Below are 20,526 nucleotides of genomic sequence, written 5' to 3' on the forward strand. Positions count from 1 at the left end.
GCATTGGGAAAAAAATGGTAACCCACTATTAATAATAATAATGAGGCGGGAGGAGGAAAAAAAACAAAACAGTTTAAAACAATGATTCTAAAAATTATAAAAAAATAATAATATATATATATATTATGGTGGAGATACACACACATAGATAGGTACGCAGAATTATATATATATATATAAATATGTATACATATACATTTATTTATATATATGTATAAATATATACATACACATACATATATTAAGTGGGGGGAGGGGGGAGTGTAAGCCGTTAATGAGATAACTAGTTGAAAAGTCTCGTCAAAAGCAGACGCGTTTTGCTGTTTTGTTGTTATCGAAAACGAAACACAAACGACCATATTATATATTTATATATATAATATATGTATATATGTACCTATAATTATATATATATATTGGCTCAGACGATTTTTTTTTTTATATATTAATATATACGTTTGAGGTTAAAAATGTCACGAAAATTACGATTTTATACAATATAAAACACCATAACATGATCAATTTCGAGTGCGTTTCCAATTATAGCGGCACGTATTTCCGTTAATAATAATTTTGGGGGCGGCAAAATTTGAGAAAAACGCGACGGTGACACCACATGCACACGCCGGGGGAGGGATCGACGACGACGACGGTAAAAATTAATAATAATCACAAAATCGATGTGCGTTCACATCAAAACTAGTCGAAATATGTGTCAGTAAACGTCATCGATTATATATATATATAATATGCCACGGCGATATTCACTACACGATAATATTATCAACATAATACACACGACACACAACTACTGTATGATTGAATCGGTCCGTTTAAAAACAATTTTTTTTTTGAAATTTTATTACATTCGATTTTGATCATTAAATTTTTTTCAATTCCAAATTTTATTTCGCGCACGCGTGTGTGTGTGTGTGTATAATATATTCGGCGTTGGGCTCTCGGGACGTGACGTTGAGACATTATCATGTGTGTGGGCGTGTGTGTGTTCGTGTCGTGATCATATTTCGCGTGTCTGCTGCTGCTGCTGCTGCTGCTGACCGACTGTTGTGCCGCCGTGTGTGTATAGTGGTATCCGAGGCGTGTTGTGCGGCGTCCAGCTCGACACCAAAATATTATTATATTATTGATCTCCCCGTGAAAAAAAAATCGTCATTTGTCGTCCTCGCAAGGATACCCGCGCTGAACATATAATAACTTTGGAATTAGCTGCAGTCGTCTCATACGATCAAAGGTTCTCGTCGCGAACTCTCTTCGGGGCGGCGGCCGTCGCCGGAGGATCGCGTCGACTGTTCCTGCGGGGGAAAAAAAACCAAACGTAAAAATCGTATTTTATTTTTATCTTAAGTACCTATACAACATTTTTTAACAATATCGTTTCCCATATTATATACTGTCGTCGTCGTAGTAGTAGTAATAGTAGTAGTAAGTTTATAATAAACGCGCGTCTGTGTTTTTTTTTTTTTTTTTAACTCGGACATTAACATAATATATTATAACCAACCTCACGTCTCAATTACAATGATTTCGCCCACGATTTGTACTTAAATTACCACGGTAGAGGATATAATATAGTTATAATAACAATGATAATGTATACGCACACGATGTTTTCTTTCCCTCCCGACGTTATAAAAAAAAAAAAGGTTTCAATGAGTATATAGTTTTATACGCGCCGCCGCCGTACATATATTTTCTTTCTTCGTAAAGAATAGAACGCCGACGACGAGCATATAAAAAGATCGTAAAAAACTATATATTAACGTATAGATCAAATTCGCATCCGACTCGTCTATATATGTATACGTTTAACATGTGTGTGTGTGTCCTGTGCTGTTTAGCATACCCGCCTGCACCATATTTGGACAAACTATACAGTGGTGGTTGTGTGAGTATATATTATTATTATTATTATATGTTGGGCTTTAAGGCGCACATAGTGTATTATTATTATTATTATTATTATTATTATCATTATTATTAGCGTTTCCTTTTTTTTTTTTTTTTAATTAAACGAGATGCGGCGGCGGCATTTATATTATTATGTATTCACGTGTGCAGCAACAATAATCGTCGACGACGACCTAAATGATTAAAACCGAAAAACGGAAAATAAAATAAGCGCGTGGGTTTTATATTCGTAAAAAAAAATAATCCGTTTTCGTCCAATAGAATACCGGGCTCGTAGTATTATACTTAGAAGTTAGAGGTGTACCTATATACCCCACAATAATATATATATTTATGCAATATACACTCACTGTGATTACTGTCTTCAGAGGAATTGTGATGATCGTGTGCTTGGGACGATACGAGAACGGCCGCTTTTCCGCGTCCGTCCAGTTGCCGTCTACCATTCTGTGAACAAGATGAAAAAAAAAAATCAAGCACGAATTCAGACGATACTGTTGTGCGTATACAACAACAATATATTATATCATGTCAATAATTGTTGAGATATTATAATATTATAAGCGCGACAACACAGCGGTCGGCCGTGTAACTTACGAGACGTCGGCTGCGTTCAACTTGAGTTTCCGCTGTCTCTTGGACCTGACGTAAAACGTGGTGCAGATTATGAACACCAAAAGTACCGCCACGCTGACCCCCGACGCTATGCTGGCCGACTCGAGCATCACTTGTCGTCGGGCTGCTGTGGAAAATCAAAAATCGAAACGATCAAAATACGAAAGTCGTCGTCTACAATATTGATATTACACAGGACCACTAGTCCGTGTACGTTTCAACGTGTTAACACACGCACACACATATACAGAGAGCACGTCATAATAGTTCGGGTCAAACTTTACCGTCTCGTGTGTTGTGTATAGGGTATATATACGTCATGCCTATTGGCTATTATTATAATAATAGTATTCGAGCGTTTACTTTGTAGACACGCTTTAATATATATATATATTATCTTATCGTTATTTTCATAATGGACCTAGAAAAATCGTATATACGATTTACGTATCATATGTATGTGTGTGTGTGTGTGTACGTATGTAAGAGTATAATCGAGCGGTGTCGTTTTCTTTTTATTATTATTATTTTAATAACGCAGCGATGGAAGAGGAGGAGGAGGAGGAGGAGGGATGATGGCGCATACCTATAGTAGGTAAATCATTAGTATGCCGGACCGAGCGCGGGTTTGGTATGCGGTCTCGTTTCTTCTTTGCCTCCCCCTACACCTGTGCGCGCATATAAGTCTACACAAGACGTTATATAAGCACACACACACACACACACACACAGGTATGTATGCACGCACATATAAACCTACATTGTTATTACGATCGCGCTTGTGTGTGTGTGTGTGTGTGTGTGTGTGTGAGTGTGTCCCCACGGCCCATTCATGCGTCCGATGCAGTTCGGACGGCGGTCAGGTCTCTTTCGCGTGGTCGGTGAATTTTCGTCATCGTCTCGACGTGATGGCGCGCGAGCAGAGCAATACGTCGTAATAGTAATCGTAATGATAATATTAAATCAAATCGAAATGTGGCAAACTCGAACGGCGCGGCGGCGGCGGCGGGCGGTTGCGACGGCGGCGACGCAGACGACGAGGTCGCGGAGAGACGACGGTCGGGTCGCCTTCAAAAAAAAAAAAAACTAAAAAAAATAACTCACACAATGTAACCTCCTCCTCCTCATCATCCTCCTCCACCACCACCTCCACCACCGCCTTCGCGCCGCCGACGGATTTGTTGTTTCGTTTATGTTGCGGCGGCGGCGGTAATAAGAGATCGCGGCGGACGGCAATCAATCGATTTCGTCAAAAGCCATATTATACGCTGCGCTCGGGTCCCCACCCCCCTCGGCCACCCAAGTAACACGACATCGTTTTTATTGTTTTTGGTTTTCAGTTTTTTTTTCTTTTCTATATTTTTTACTCGTTCGTTCGTTCGTTTTACAATTTGAAAATAGCGCGCGCAGACGATTGTGTGCACCGTGTGAGTGGTGTGCTCGGCGGATTTAATAAACCTTCCGCTTTCTTGGACGGCGCCCAAAATCGCGTTCGTATAATAATAAAAAGAAAAAAAAAATGTAAATCGGTAGGCTTCGCGTGTTGATTTACTCGTACACAGATTTTTATTGTCATCTCCGCCGCTACTGAGCAACAGTAATTATTTTAGAAGGAAAAAAAATGCCGTTCGTAAAAATAACGACGTCCATCAACCACTCGCAAGTATCACATACATCATGTATATATATATAAGTTTAATATGGCGAGGGGGTTTAGTCTGTCAAACCGCTCTGTATACGTATGTGTGTGTGTGTGTGTGTGTTTAAATTTTTATATCCGACACTCCAAAGTGTTTTCGGTAGGTATCAAAAACTTTTAACTCGGTATCATATTAAAATAATATTATAATGATAGACGAGCTTCGTGTGTATAAGGTAGATACGTTATAATATACGTGTAATATCATACGTATTATGCTACTTACTCGTGTAAGATCCGTCCAAATTTTTGAACTCACATCTCTGTCCCATAAAACCGTCGGTACATCTGAAACACGAAAAACACATTATAATATATAGAAGACAAATAAACGACTTTACATTATTATTTAAACTTGTATCGATTGTCCAGAACTGCGAAGTTTTCTCGATTTAACGTCCCTCGGTGTAGAACTAGGTTTAATACTATATTTTTTTTTAAATGTATTTTCACAAAGACCAAATTATGCTTTAGCTTCACCCATCGATACAACGATGTCATTAGCGAACGAAACAAAAATTTAATTATTTATAACTTTACTTCTTTGGAATCTTTTAGTAACTATATTCATAATACATGTAATTATATGTGAATATAATCTGTTGTATTTAATGTATTTATATTATTGTATCATTCGTATTATTATTAATATCAGCTTTATTACCGTCATATTAATTGCACTATTGCAGTCTATTATATAAATTGAGTTTGGATCTTATGATCCGTTAAAACAAATAAATAAATATAGAGTTATTACGACACGGCCCGAGTACAATAATATATGATCAAAATAATATTATAAATGCGACATTACAGAAATAATAGTAATTATTATTAGTTATTATTATAGTCGTGTGGTGTTCTCCGTGTTGCGTGCGTCTCTATGGCACGGCGCTCGGAGTCAAATCGACCGGGACAAATCGAGTATAACAATTAAAAAGCAACCTTATCGCGATAAAATTTGTAATTCCGTCTAGTAGTACTACGGAATTAAAGTATGTACAAAATGTATTTATCGTGTTGTTATACGTTTATAATACACTGCAAGTCAGCACAGCATATTATTATGTACATATATATATATATATATGCCTGTGTGTGTGTGTGTGTGTAGTTAAATTCGCTTTCTGCGCCAAAAGCACTCCTTAGAAAATTACGATGCCCGTTGCAGCAGTAAGTATTTGCTGTGTGTGTCTCGACCTTGTTCCGAATTGATTTTTATCAACAACAAGTCACTTCGTTTGTGTAACGGCCGCGGGTGTAATAATTTCTGTTTCAAAGGCCGTTTGTGCGTGTCTCGTTAATCCGATTCTTTTTAAACGTATAAAATATATAATAGTAATATAATACGATTTCCAAGTAAACGTGTACAATTTTCGAACATTGTCTGAAGATTTATGGAACCGTTTCCTTCTCTCTCTCTATAAATATACACACATATACATACATAAGTATATATATATATATATATATATATATATACATATATATGATATTACGGTATATACACTATAAAATCGTTTCCCAACACACAAGAAACCCACGTTCCATATATATACGCGTAGAGTGTATGCATGTGTATTCGGTATATTCCACTCTCCGACTGAATTATGTTTATGCATGAGTAATTCAAATGGATTTTTCCTTTTTCAGCGTCATCGTAATTAATAAGCAAATGATTTCTCCGTGGAAAGTTTCGTTTTATTTCTTCGTTAATATTCGAAATTAAATTAGAAACCAAAAGAGGAAAAAAAATCGTAAATAGGTGCATATATAGGTACTGCACGCCATGGGTATTATATACAGCGTATGACGTGCACACGATTATTACTATATTCGGAGATTTATACACGAAAAACGACAAAACATCTGATGAAACGTTTCAATACTGCAAAATCGTCCACGACAATATTACAGTATACCACAAGCGGAACACAAATTACAATCAAACATATTTTAACAGACTTTCTTAAATATTAAAACCAAGAAAAAAATGCGATTTACCAGAACACCTCTCCGACATCTTAGGACGCCGAGCAAAAATAAACATAATAATAATTTTTTTGAAAAAATCGGATTTATATAAATTGATTTAGAAATATATTTAAGAAAATACTCTACACTAATCACAGATACTTTAAGCTAATAACCATTGTAGTGGAAGCGGATGGACCGATAGAAAAAAAAAATTATAATTTACGAATGGAGAAAAACGACTATTATAACATAATATCACAATGGAAAAAAGGCCAACGCATACATATTATACGTGTACATAATGTCTGTATGCATATGTGTAATACGCTGTGTATTTCGCACGTTTATTTTTAACATCTAATCTCGCCCGAATCGACCGTTTCGGAACGTTACACTCCAAAGTTTAATCTCGTACGTTATACCTATGTATATATCATGTATACGCACGCATAAACACTAATAATATATTCCCTTCCAACAGAACAGCACGCGAAACGTTTTTCGATCGACGTCCGACGACGAAAACGATCGTCGCACGCAAATATACGCTCTTCGGAAATAAGATGTTGCAGTAACGATGATTGGTCTCGTCATTAAGTCGACAACAATTCACTTTAACATATTACGCGGTTGTCGATCCGGAGATTTCCGACCTGCAGCGGTGTTCCACCCGACATCCGTACGACGTGACATTTCGTATACTATTCGAGAAGGGAAAACTGAAAAATAGCAATGGCTATTGCTATTCGCTCATACGTCCACTATGTGGATCGGCCGGCCGCAGCGTGGCTGCGGGTTATATAACCGCGACCGCGGTAAATACCGCTCCACAATATTACTGCACCGTACCTGCATAATGTATGTATCATCGTCGAACATACCTACGTTATTATTATGTAGGTGCCTATACAGAGTTTTCCTCCGTGCAGGCGTCGTCGGTGGGGCCGCGACGCGCAGCTGCAGCGGGCGGGTTTTCGGGTGTGCGGTAGGAATTTTTGAAATATTTGCGACCCCGGCGTGTACTGCTGCGCGCGACTCGCACGGTGGCGGCAGAGCGAGAAAGAGGTCCGAAGGATATCCGTGCTCGGGCATTAAACAGATACGTGACCCGCAATGCGGCCCGGGGATTATGTGTGTACACATACGCATTTAATAACGCCTATGTATATGCTACAGTGTGCAGTGTGTGTGTGTATGTGTGTGTGTGTGTGTGTGTGTGCGTGTGTGAGTTCAGTGCGTACACCTCGTCCTCCCGCCGCCCTATTCACATATATTATAACCCGTCCGCCGCCCCCCCCCCCACACCTCGTTCGTCCGCATATATTTTCATATGCGACAAAGGTACGTGCATAATGCATACTTAGGTACGTGTGCGGTTGTGTGTGTGTGTGTGTGTGCTTGTGTGAGTGTGTGTGCTCGCGTAGCGCCGGCGGTCGACAAAACGCGATACACTTATGTACACATAGATATAATAAGTGTAATATTATGTGGGTAGCTGGAAGTTGGATGTAATATATATATATATTGTATCATTGCAGTGGCACGACCGGGAAATTCTTAAGGGGAGGGGGAGGGGGAATGCTAGAAAATCGTTTTAACGGTCACTTAAATATTTTGTCATCTTTTACGAACGTTTTTAAAAATACCACTTTTGTATAATTCAAAATGAATCTATAATCGTTTCCTCAATTATTGGTTTATGAAGTAAATTTTTCACTTTGAGTCGAGTAAGTATAATCTTCAAAAGATACTAGTGGATTCGATTTCGGAAAATTAATGGCCTCATACATTTTTATCAACCCAAAAGAGATTTTTTAAATCGATTTTTAACATTTTCGTCTAATATTTAAGTAAAATAACCCGGGATCCAATTAGAATAGGAGTTTTAATTTTGGGGCCCAACTGCAGCCGAAAGAATTACTTGCTTTAGAATTTATTTTAGGTACCTACCTACTATTAAATGTCATGTAATACACATCAAATCTTTATCAGAAAATGTTGATTTCTGATAAACTTCGAATAATTTGATCATTTTACACGTCACACCGATAGGGCAAGAGTGTCCGAACCCGAAGACTACTCCTTCGGGTGCACCACTGTGTTGTTATGTTATACAGATGCACCTATATGACATAGGGGTAGAAAGTCAATTATATATTATAGATTTATCTTGAACATAAAGTAAGTAAGGTACCGAAACATAATATTTAAAAATAATTCGCAAGGTGCAATCATCGCTACTTTTATATGCATATGTAAGGACGCTAAGCAATACAAGCTATATTATTATTTCATTAGTCAGAAAAATATTGTCTGTAAAGGAATTCTCAAACAATATCAAATGGGTCAGTGTCGACAAAATCGTGATAGTTTCATTTTTGTTTTCATACACAAGCGTGCGTTGATGGTACAGTGAATAGTGACGTCATTTCAGTATTTTGTATGGTCGAATACAATTGAATACAATTTTAAATTAATCATATCAAATTTAATTTGGGTAAACGAGAACTATTTTATTAGTTCGATACCATAAATGTTCGTAAAAGCATATCGTTGGGAGTATAGTCACGTTTACAACGGAAAATAATAATCGCGGTACAATGTCGCTCTCACCATAAACTTGGTAACAACTAACAACCAACCGAATACACGGTACTCGAAAAGGGGTACCTACTATCGAACGCACGTTGCTCCGACGAAATGTACTTAACTTTTGTCTTACGCGCAATCGCTGATGAATTATAATACCCACAAGAGGTGTAATACGAGTACAACTAATTAATTATAATATTATACTCACTCGCAGTTGTACAGCACAGATTCGCCTATTTGGATGGCGAAACACGTGGCCTCGTTGAGACAATACCATTTGGCGTATACGGTTGGACAGGGGTTGGTGTGGAAGGTGATGTTCGGCCGTTCCGTCGGCTGCAGCGGTCGCGGTTTCGGCGTCGACCTACTCGAACACGCGTCTGTAACACAAATAAGAAAAAAAAAAATCAAAAACCGAAACAATACTGTAAATGATTATAATTTCAAAACGTAAAATACGAGATCGCGCTGTGCAGGTGCACCAGCGACGTGCCACCTAGCCAGGGCCGAGTTTAAGCTTTAAGGGTCTCAGGACGAAAAAGATTATACGGTGCTAGACTTCAAACGTATTCTATCGGCTGGTTAAAATTATTGAAAAATTGCAGCGATAATTTTATAGAATCTATACATAACGCCTATTATAAATATAGATACACAAATTAAGGACTGCAGTTGAGCGCAATCCACAGCCTGCAATTATTGATACATGTACACGAAAATCGATACGTAGTCACGTCCTGCGGTGACACACATACATATTGTAATTATTTAAAATCGACATTTTTATTCGAAAACACGAGTATTTTTTTTTTTTCTTAAACAAAAGTCTGGGATCCAAATTACAGTGTATATACCGTGTTTTAATAAGAACTGCAGGAGGCCCTAAAAATTACGCGGGGCCCGGGGCAGGTGCAGCCCTTAAATCCACTCCGTCATCTATACACGGTATACACATAATGTCGTAACAACCATAATATTATAAAAAACATGTGCGATGGTGACGAATACTACAAGACGACATCTATTATCTATATACGTGTGTACGTATGTCGTGTACACGCGAGTCGTATACAAGAACAATGGCAGCGAGCGCATACAGCACACCTACCTATATAAAAAAAAATAAGGGACCTCCCGCGCGACGAGCCCGGACATCCGATATCTGTCGGAGCGCTCGGCGCGTGATAACGGTACACGCACACTTTATAATGTATGGTACACTCATGTACGAAAACGGAGCCGGAAGGGACCATTGCATTGTAATGTGTCGTCATTATGACGACGTATAATGGCGTGCCAACGTCGCGGCGGCCATGCGTCGTACGCTGTTGTTGCGTAATACGCGTACGGGTCGCGCACTCCGCCCGTCCGCCCCGGTGCAGCGGTTTAAGCACACGCGCGCGAGCTCACAGACAATGGTTTTGCCGGTATCGAGAGACGCGCCGGCGACGACGAAGATATTATATTTATATAAATATATGTATATATACGTATATTGTAACGCGCGGGGCGACCCGAAACGGATGTACGATTTGTATTCATTTCGAGATCATCGCGTCTACACACGCGTGCGCGTGCGCCGTTTTTTTGTTTTTCGATTCGATATATAATATCATGTCTTTATACCATATGCACCTCTTGAGGCGTGTGCGTGGGTGGGTGTTTGTGTGTGTGTGTGTGTGTGTTTTTATACGCTCGACGAGATCGCTAGCTTTTCGTCTCTGCTGCAGGCGTTGAAAGCGATATCATGCGATGTATAATAAAGCTAAATGTCTTTACTTTAATTTTAAGCGGAACCCCGCCGACGAAATGTGAATAATATATATTATTAAGAGCTTTCAAATCAATCGCAAAAAGTGTTGTATTTTATCTTGGCACATTTGCTCAGCGGTCTTAACATTGTTTTCTTCTTTAAATGCTCAGGTCACACTTACGTTTTATGATTTTTTAGTATAATATTATATACTATAACGTTTTTTAAATCACGTCGGTTTATGACAAACACATACTCGGTCCGACGAGAGAACGACAAAAATGGGTTCTTCTGCGCATCCCCACGTGATACTCTGCCACAGTGGAACCCCGGTGGTCTCGATGGCAGAGTGTCACGTGGGAATGCGCAGAATCGGCATGTTCTCTGTCTGCACAGACAGGGTACCCAAAACATTTATTTAAAAGTCGTTTTCATTTCTAGTTTATGTTGCAGCCGGTATTAGAAACGCTTCTCCAAACTATGTAGTATACTTGACACATCAGCTTTTTGTATCAATTTTGATAATCAAAATAACGAACCGTAAATTACGACAGTTAGGTTACAAGCACCTACAAAATATGCGTTCATCGATAGCGGTTTTTCACGATGTAGCGATAAAATGATTAAATTACACGACGAGCCCAGGTATCTACAGGTATCGAGCTCCTATCATTAATCGCATCGTCGTGTTCTACATGAAATAATATTTTTTTTTGAATATATATATAGATGATATACATTATATTGATACGTTTTATCAGCATTTAATCACTATAGCCACAGTGTGTCGTCGGACAACGCTTAATATTTTGATTGGGTGAAGTCGGAAATGTTGTCGCATTAGCCGAAAGCCGTGATGGTATGAACTAGACATTAGTCAAGCGTCGGATAATACCGTACACGAAATTACGTCGGAACTTATCGTCACTGACCATATAATTGTATTAATTCGTCATCGAACGGTTCGAATTTCGAAACGTAATAATAACGACTCTCTCGCGGTAACACAATACGTAAATGGTATAATACATATTATGATCAAAAACATAAATAACGCGCGAGTATACTACGCATAATATACGCCGAACAATATTCGCGGGTACCAATCGACCGTCCAGAACATGATATCCGACCATGGTTTAAGACCTATGATATACACATTGGCTTTGATGGACAAGACCTACCTCTACCTTGGCGTCTTAAACAGCGGTAGGTACTGCCGTCGTGCACTTCAGTGTATAGAATAGACCTTATGCAGTGTAACAATACATGGCATTACGTATAACAACGTCCCGCAGTGATGTACGCTATATTTACGAAAAAGTGCAATAATCTATTATAATATATGTCTTATACCCTGCTACAACCTAACCATCACTACCGTTCGTACGAGTAATCGAAAAGCGACATTCTACATTCTCGTGCGTTCCCATCACATACCCTTTGCTTGTCTAGTGGCGTACCGAACCGTAACCAAGTATTAAGTCGGTGGTGCATACCGACTCTCGACTAATATTATGACACGATCACGAATAGAGATAGTCTCAGGTGTACTGCAATACATACCTATATATATTATATATATATATCGCTACATGCGCAAAAATAAGTGTACAAGGTGTATTAAACGTATATGCGTATAGGTACCTATATACTGCAGGGTGTTTGAAAAATTGTCGTTTTGAGGAAAATAAAATAGGTAGGTACCTCCTGGGTTTAATACGGATAACGTTCCGTGTTTTTCCCTATATATTACGGTAAACGCGTGTGTTCGTGCGTGCGTGTAGTACATTATAATAAGTATAATCGACGAGGACGCGGTGACGGTCGGTAAAACGCGCGTAGTGGTACCTACCTATATAAATAATAAATGTTCATAATTCTACGTACATATACATACGTAGGTATATACGCTTTTTATACATAGATAGATTAGATACATGCTGTATGTTATGTACATTGTGTCATGCAATAGTAATTTTCGTAGGGAAAATATGTCGTTAAGTGTTTATCCGCATTTTTGTTCGTATCAATTTCTTATAATATTATTAATATACGGTAATTTATTTAAAACTGGATTCATTATATTATTATATTATACATAGTACCACGTCGAACGGTGTTTTTTTTCTCTCGTCCATGGGAAATATCGTCGTATTATACGTATACCTACGACCATAATATAGAAACTCCTCGGCATACGCTCGTACGTGTACACACAGAAACCGCCAATTAACCGAGTTTTGGTATTTTTCGAGTTACAGCACCTGTTTATCGTTATTATTATTACTATTATCATATTATTACGGGCGAACAGAGATGAATAATATAATAACTCAATGCTGATATAGTATCCGTAGTTCCAGAAATGGGTGTGTAGAGAAAAATAAAAATCCAAAGTACAGACGAAACCGAAATTCCGCCGCGCGAGACGGGGGGGCTCGCGTCGGGGACGACAACATCGCATGCGACGAGGAGACAATCGTGAAATAATATTACGACGTGTAAACTGCGCGTGACTATAGGTAATATATAGTAGTGACCCCTCGCCGGTGCCTCTGCACCAGTGCCGGAGGGCTACATCACACTGCGATAATATTACATACGTGTGGGCCGCGTGGGCAAATGGAGCGGAAAAGCATGTTGTAATAACAATATAAGGGACGACGCTGTCTGTATACAGTATACACACATCACACGCGGGCCGAAGAGACGTGCCGCCGACAAACGGTCTCCGCGAAAATTGCGGTGGTCTCCTCTCCGCGTGGCAACCCCCTCCCCCCCCCCCCGACGCCGCACACAGCACACATTATATTACACATCCATATTATGATGGGTAGGCAGGTAAGATATAAAAATAATTGTGTTGTCACGAGCAGGGAGACGACGGCCGGTGGTCGTAAAAGTCAGACCGTCGGCGGTGGTTAGGTCTTCTAGTTATATGTATTATAAAGATTCTCGTCTGTCTTCCTCGCCACCACCCCACCACCTGTCGGCGTCGTCGTCCTCTCGACTACGTTGTCGGTGTCCGTTTAAAAAAAAAACGTCGATTTTCTTTTCGTACACAAACTTATTATATTATGTTATATATATACGTGCGCGGCACAGGTATACGATACTATTATATTCGCGCTCTAATGTAATGCGTTATTACTCATTATTACTTATTATTTATAAAAACGTAATATACTAATAAAAGCTGGCAAAAAAAAAAAAAACAAAAAAAAATAAATACAAACACGAATGAAAAAATCGGACCGCCCAGAGTATAATGTAGAGTGGTGCACTAAAACACGCGCCGCCACTGGTAGTCGAACCTACCTGTGTGTGTGTGTGTGTGTGTGTGTGTTTTTATATACGCGCGCGGCGTATGGCGTGCGGGTCAAATAATGTAATTAGTGGGCGGTGGCTGTGGCTGTGGCGGCGGCGACCGGCGAGAGAAGAGCGCATCGTCGACGGCAGCACGAAAACGCCGGCACTCTATATAATATTATATATTATATTCCACGGCCGCCGGACGAGATTTACGGGGATAAAACAATAAATATAATTAGAGAGACCTATCGCAACCAGCTACGGCAGCAGTCGCGGGTACATACCGGTTACCGCCGACCGTGTACATATTTTAGTGTTCGCGGTGTGCACACGACTGCACCGGTGTGGTGTGCACTTAAGCGGGATATATACACCGTGCGCGAACGAGTGCAATAATAATAGCGCAATATCGTCTTTTCGGCCACGACCTACCACACGGCGGCGGCGGCGGCGGTCGGGAGGCGGTGCATTGGCGTTTTTTTTTTTTTACTTTATTTCTACTTGCCCCGCGCCGCGTACTTCCAACCCCTCCCCCGTCGCCGTCGTCGGGGCCGCGCGTATCGCGTGATTAGCGTGAAAAACACCGCCGCCAAAGTAAACACCGCGCCGCGACACAAAACGCGAAGGTATATATATATAACCTGCCTACTTACCAACCTATATCTACTGGCTATATAGTAGGTACTTACCTACCTATAATATATATATATATATATATATATATATATATATAGAGAGAGAGAAAGACACACGACGCTTTTGAGCTCCTCCCGAAAACGCGGCGGCAGTGGGCTCTGTAATTACACGGAGCCGGCGCTTTTTTTTATAAGGATCGTTCGGCGGCTGCGGCGGCACAAATGGACGGACAAATCGAAAATTGTTTTTCGTCTTCTCGTTCATCGCTCCTTTCGTCGGTTAATAATCTGGGAAAACGCACCGCGGACGTCTATTTAGACGGGTAGGTGCATATACCGACCGCTCCGGACGGAGTGACGACTCGCCAACAACGCCAAGTGCCTACCCACTTCACGTGTGCGAGTGTGTTTTTGTTGTCATTACTCATTATCCGACCCGCAGTCGACCCCCCAAACGTGTGATTAACTCTCGCGCGAGCGGCGTGTGTGTGTGTATGTGAAATGATTAGATCCCCAGAGATTATGTGGTTATATCATAAAGTTGTTTGTTGTCTTTCGGTCGCACGACGATTTCCACCGGTAATTCGAAATAAATAACAAATATACCAAATCCACCGCCAGTAAAATATTATATCGTAAGACTTCGGGGTCGCTGTTATAATATGATAAACGTACATACACTGCACACTCCGACACTCGTCTCCAAAACGTTTCCCATCCACAGTAAACCGGTGTAATATAGGGACATATCGAACGGCATTACACACATGAGTTTATGTATTAATGGTATCGATGTGCATTTGTCATTGAAAATTCTTTTTATATTTCACAGATTTGTTACCTATTGAAATTGATAAACACTTGTAAAACATTACCATTTTGATGAGTTTATAGACATTTTCAACGATAAAAATTGAACAATTTTAAACTTCAATATTCTGCTAAGCTATACAATACAGATAAATGTATTGAAGATTGTAAGTATTAGGTATCTTAAATTATTTTCTACATTTAATTATGCTATTTATCATTCTTAATTGAAAAAATATAAATAAACTTTTGTTACTACTCGTTATTTGAATTTTTTTTAATGTTCGATGATTGAAATGTTGTGATATTAAATAATATATTTTCTGAATTAACCCTGAAAGTATCCATTTTGAAATCGTCTATAATACATGGTTAGCTATTGTACATTTTTGCATTTCATAAAAAAATCTGTAGCATTTTCGGTATTTTTTCACAAAACATGCACCACGTAGGTATGCGAAATATAATATAATATAGATTAAAGATTATAATTAAAAATATACTTATTCTCTAAAATTATTCCGGAAAATCCCCCCAGAAGGCTAAAAAGAAAGGCTGAAAAGAAGGTGACTTTTTCTCAAGAAAAAAAAGTACAATGATAGCAAAGAAAAAATTTTTGTTAAAAATCACAACGGTGCCATACTAATGGGTTGCCCCTTCTTCCCACGTTTCTTTATGTTTATTTGTTTCTGTTCATAATGCATCTAATTTACCTATTGCGCTATTATCAATATAGAATATATAGATTGTAAATATTCTTTAAAATAAATTTAAAAAAACCAAAAATATTATAATACATCGTATTAAAATACGGTTTAATCATTTTTTTTCGTTTTTATCAAACAATTTTATGGTCATTATACGCACTCGAATGCCATTAAACGATAAAATAATAACATGCGAGAGTTTATAATATTATAAGTCCCAACTATTTAAATATAGCATTAAAATAATAATATACTAATTATGTTCAGAAATCGATAAACTACTAATGTGTCCGTTGCTGTAATATTATGTGCGGTCAACGTATTTTTCGTACTATTTATTGAGTTTTTTAAACTCGATAATAAATAGTGTAATATATTGTTGCATGTATACAGTATTTATTATGTTATTCGGTATAATGGTTTAATAACAAAATACGTTTATTATCGTAGTCGAATATCAATTTATTACGATAGCTTTTTATATGCTTTTTTCATTTTCATTTATTTAACCGTAAAAATAATATTTATGTTAACGTTTATATGTATTAAAAAAAAATCATTTTTCCCGTTCGATAATAATAATGGTTTCTAAGAACTAAAATACAGAACATTTTGAACAGTGTATAATGTTTATAGTATACATATATAATATATATAATATATATATATATGTTTATGTTGATACTTTATACATTGTTAAGTATAATAATTTTATTTTATGTCGTCTGGAAACATATTACGTAAAAGACTACTTTCGGTCGAAAGAAAAACGCACTATACATTATACTATATTATAATATATACGATGCGAGATAACGTTATATATACCTACATGACAAAATAAAAATAATATTTTAGACGAAGCGCGCATAAAAAACACGAATACTGCCACACGCCTAACCTAACCTCCATATATATAGCTCATAATTTCTATAAAATAATAGGCCGACGGGAAACCTTTTCTAGGCGCACAGATTAGATTGCTAACCCATATCCACAATACCGTACTAAATATACTGCAAAACTTAGAGTTCCCTGTTACATGGGCTATAAAAAGCGTGATAGAGTGGGAGAGTGGTGATGGTGCGAGATGCGGGGGAGATACAGCATAATATAATGAACAAACAATTTTTTTATAACCAAACCACTGTTAATAAATTACTTATTAATAATGGTTAGGTCAGATAAATATGTTGCGTTCGCCCGACAGTATAATGTTAAAATGTATTGGTACCTTCAAATCATCATACACCTATGTTATGATATAAATTTGGACGAAAATAATATTATTATTTGTTCAAAAACATTTTCCGACTCGTTGGTACGCGGCGGTATAGCTCGATATTCTATAGTGGCCGCAACCCCCCGCGGACTTAACATCGAAAATACAACTCTTAAGTGTATAATATGGCGAAGAGTGGGGCGACAAATATCGAGTTACACACGTACACGCAACGGCGACGTTAAGACACCGACATTGTACGCGCGTAGTGTTAACGTATATTATTATTTCCAAGAAAGAAAAGGCTTGACCTAGAAATCTCCGCAGTCGGTATAGGCCTCAAACCAACAGTCGTTTGTGTTGTAATTCGGTCAAAACACCGGCAGAACTGGCAGCTATTCTGGTCGTGAGCTTATACCGAACAACGGTGTTATACGTCAACGGCTGACGATCGAACAATTGGATTCGATTAAATTTAGAATTTTCTTCGGGCGGTGAGCGCAGACGTTCGACGTCTCACTCTATTCGGTACTTTAATCGTCGAACGCGCTGCTACATACGGTCGCTGTAATAACCAACGGCATAGCACACGTTATAATTTATACCTAACATAATAATAATATGGAGCGTTAGAGAGGCGTCATGATATTTATTAAACAACTTAACAACACATCGCACCGTGTAAGAAGCTATACAAAAATAAATTATTTAATTGGATTTCTGCAGTATATAATATTATAGTATTCGGGCGCGTAGTTGATAACGCACGTGCAAGTATCGCTTGCTCGTAATATTGTTATCGTGTTGTACGAGGAAAATCAACGGGAAACACAAACTTTTATGGTAATCACACTGTACATAGGTGCAGTGTTGGTGCGTATTAATTTGAATTTCAAATCGCCGAGTCAGATTCTGATGATGCAAAAGTGCATCCCATATAAGATATTATAATGTAGACTACGAAAACGCGTTTACAAGAAGCACACGGACAACATAATATTTCGTAAAGCTGACAGTCCGCAAAATAATATAATATACGTACTTAACGATGACTGAGCAGTGAGCGCGATGAAATGCGTATTATTGTATTGTTGTCGTTTATAATATAATAATATTATATAATAGAGATTTCAAAACCAAAAGGGACGTACCGTGTCAATAAATTGCACCGCGTGTGTGCGGTGTGGAAAAACACAATTTGTTCTACTCGCACGATATTTTATTATACATGTAAGGAGACTACGAAATATGTGTACCTAACCGTACACACCTAAGCTACGTGTACAATGTAATATATATGTATATAATATGTTATACGCTCAGCATCACGTCGCGTGCAGGGTCACCGATTGCGAATAAACGGTGGCAGCGATGATACGTATAAAAAAAAAAATGCTGCACAGTGGTGGTCACGAGCAACAAGTGTTTTGATAAATGATTGCCGCACATTATATAATAATAGTTTTCGGACGATTTCCAAATGGAACACGGAAACGATTTTCAAAGGACAGTGCAGCAGGTGGCGCGGTAAATATGAGCACTGAACGACCAACAATAATATTATGTAGGTAATATGTAATGCACTGTGACGAGTCTCGTCCGAAGTAAAAAAAAAAATTCGAAACCGTACATCACTACTAGGATTTTTTACGCAGGCAGGTATACGAAAAATATGTGTGGGTACGCATGCGGAGGTCCGTAATAAATAAATTTCTAAGGACGTGTCCGTACAGGAATTTCAATTGAGAGCAGGACACGCCAGCGACAACGGCTGCTGCAGCGCGACGAAGGTTCCATTGATAAAAACGTTTTTTTTTTTTATTATTCGATCACCGTGTCCCCTTTGCGAGCGACATGACACACACGCGATACCAATACACATAATACCTAATAATATATTATATAATATTATGTATAGGTATGCATGATATGTGTTATAATATTGTAATAATATGTATATTGTGCCGCGCAATAGTAGCAGCGGCGTCGGTGCAGATTAAAAAAAAAAATGTCTATCGCATAACCTAAAGCGTTCGGTTGTCTACGTGTGCGACACTAGTACAACTGTCCCGACGTCGGACGATGACGACGACGTGCCGAAAAAGGAAAATAATAATAACAATTCGTAAAATATCGGTTTTCTGCGTTTTCCGTACCTATAGAAAGAAGAGCGGTGGCGGGTGGAATAAAGAGAGCAATAAAAAGTAAGTTGAATACAATCATATTATTATTATTATTATTGTTGTTGTCATCGGAGGGAGGAGGCGGAGACGCGTCCAGCTGCGAGTCGTACACACACACACACACACACACACACACCCCGAACCTAAGCCGACGGCGGCGTGCATGTGTGTGTGTTTGTGTGTTGATTACGAATAATATATACGGCGGCGGGGAGGGTGTGGTGCCGGTATATATACACACACTATAAGGATTCGGATTGTGTGGCCCAATGTATATTTGGTCGACGGGTGACAAATGACTAATGTCTCCGTATATGTTCCATACGTCTCCGCCGTCTCTCCACCACCGTATTATATATACACATTATTAAATCGGTGGTGTCCGACGATATTTCTATTACCGCGGGATTCGTGTGTGTGTGTGTGTGTGTGTGGGAACTCCCGCTGATTATTATTTACCTTACCCGAGCGAGGCGCGTGAGCCGCAATACATATTATTTATATGTATATATGACCTAGCCGCGGAGGCTGTAAGTACAGACTAGTGGGTGGGGGAGGGGAGACAAGACGACGGGGGTGGCGGGGGTGATGGGGCGAGGACGGCGATAATATTATAACGCACGCATGTACGCGGGTCCGACCGGTGGCGGCGGCGCAGGACAGTTTCGGAGTGACGGACGCGGCGGCGAAGGACGGTCCTCCGCCGGGAGCCGGGGGGTCTTGTGTGTACAAACAAGCCGCCTCTTTTTGCCGGCTTTTTCGGCCCTATTAATCATGACCGTTAATCGGTTGACGTCCGAAATTATTATTATACATCGTACATAAAAGTAAAATAATAAATAATAATAAAAGGAACCCACGCTACGCGCGCACCGTGTGAAAATCGTCGTTACATTGTCGATTATTATTATTATTATTTTTTTTTTTTTTACGATTCCATAAAACATTGGTTCCATCATTATAATATACACGGTAGGATAGATGGAAAGTAGCAGTAGTAGTAATGGTAGTAATAGCAGTAATAGTGTTAATATAGTACTTGTAGTGGAAGTTAACTATATATACATGCGGTATAGCTACACACATGTA

At 38.8% G+C, this 20,526-nt stretch overlaps 1 protein-coding gene across 2 annotated transcripts in view; it reads right to left on the bottom strand.

Annotated features, from left to right (window-relative positions):
• Window positions 1-429: 429 nt before the first annotated feature.
• Window positions 430-20,526, bottom strand: part of LOC111035440 (pro-neuregulin-3, membrane-bound isoform-like) — a 68,661-nt gene continuing 48,564 nt past the window's right edge. For both annotated transcript variants that reach the window (XM_022317056.1, XM_022317057.1), the window contains exons 3-7: window positions 9,021-9,192; window positions 4,470-4,531; window positions 2,527-2,671; window positions 2,280-2,376; window positions 430-1,313 (exon numbers count right to left, since the gene is read on the bottom strand). In XM_022317056.1, the coding sequence (XP_022172748.1) occupies window positions 1,239-1,313; window positions 2,280-2,376; window positions 2,527-2,671; window positions 4,470-4,531; window positions 9,021-9,192 (551 nt within the window). In that variant the 3' untranslated portion in view covers window positions 430-1,238. The remainder of the gene's footprint in view (window positions 1,314-2,279; window positions 2,377-2,526; window positions 2,672-4,469; window positions 4,532-9,020; window positions 9,193-20,526) is intronic.

Source organism: Myzus persicae, unplaced genomic scaffold (assembly GCF_001856785.1).
Source record: "Myzus persicae strain clone G006 unplaced genomic scaffold, MPER_G0061.0, whole genome shotgun sequence".
Taxonomy (NCBI): Eukaryota; Metazoa; Arthropoda; class Insecta; order Hemiptera; family Aphididae; genus Myzus; species Myzus persicae.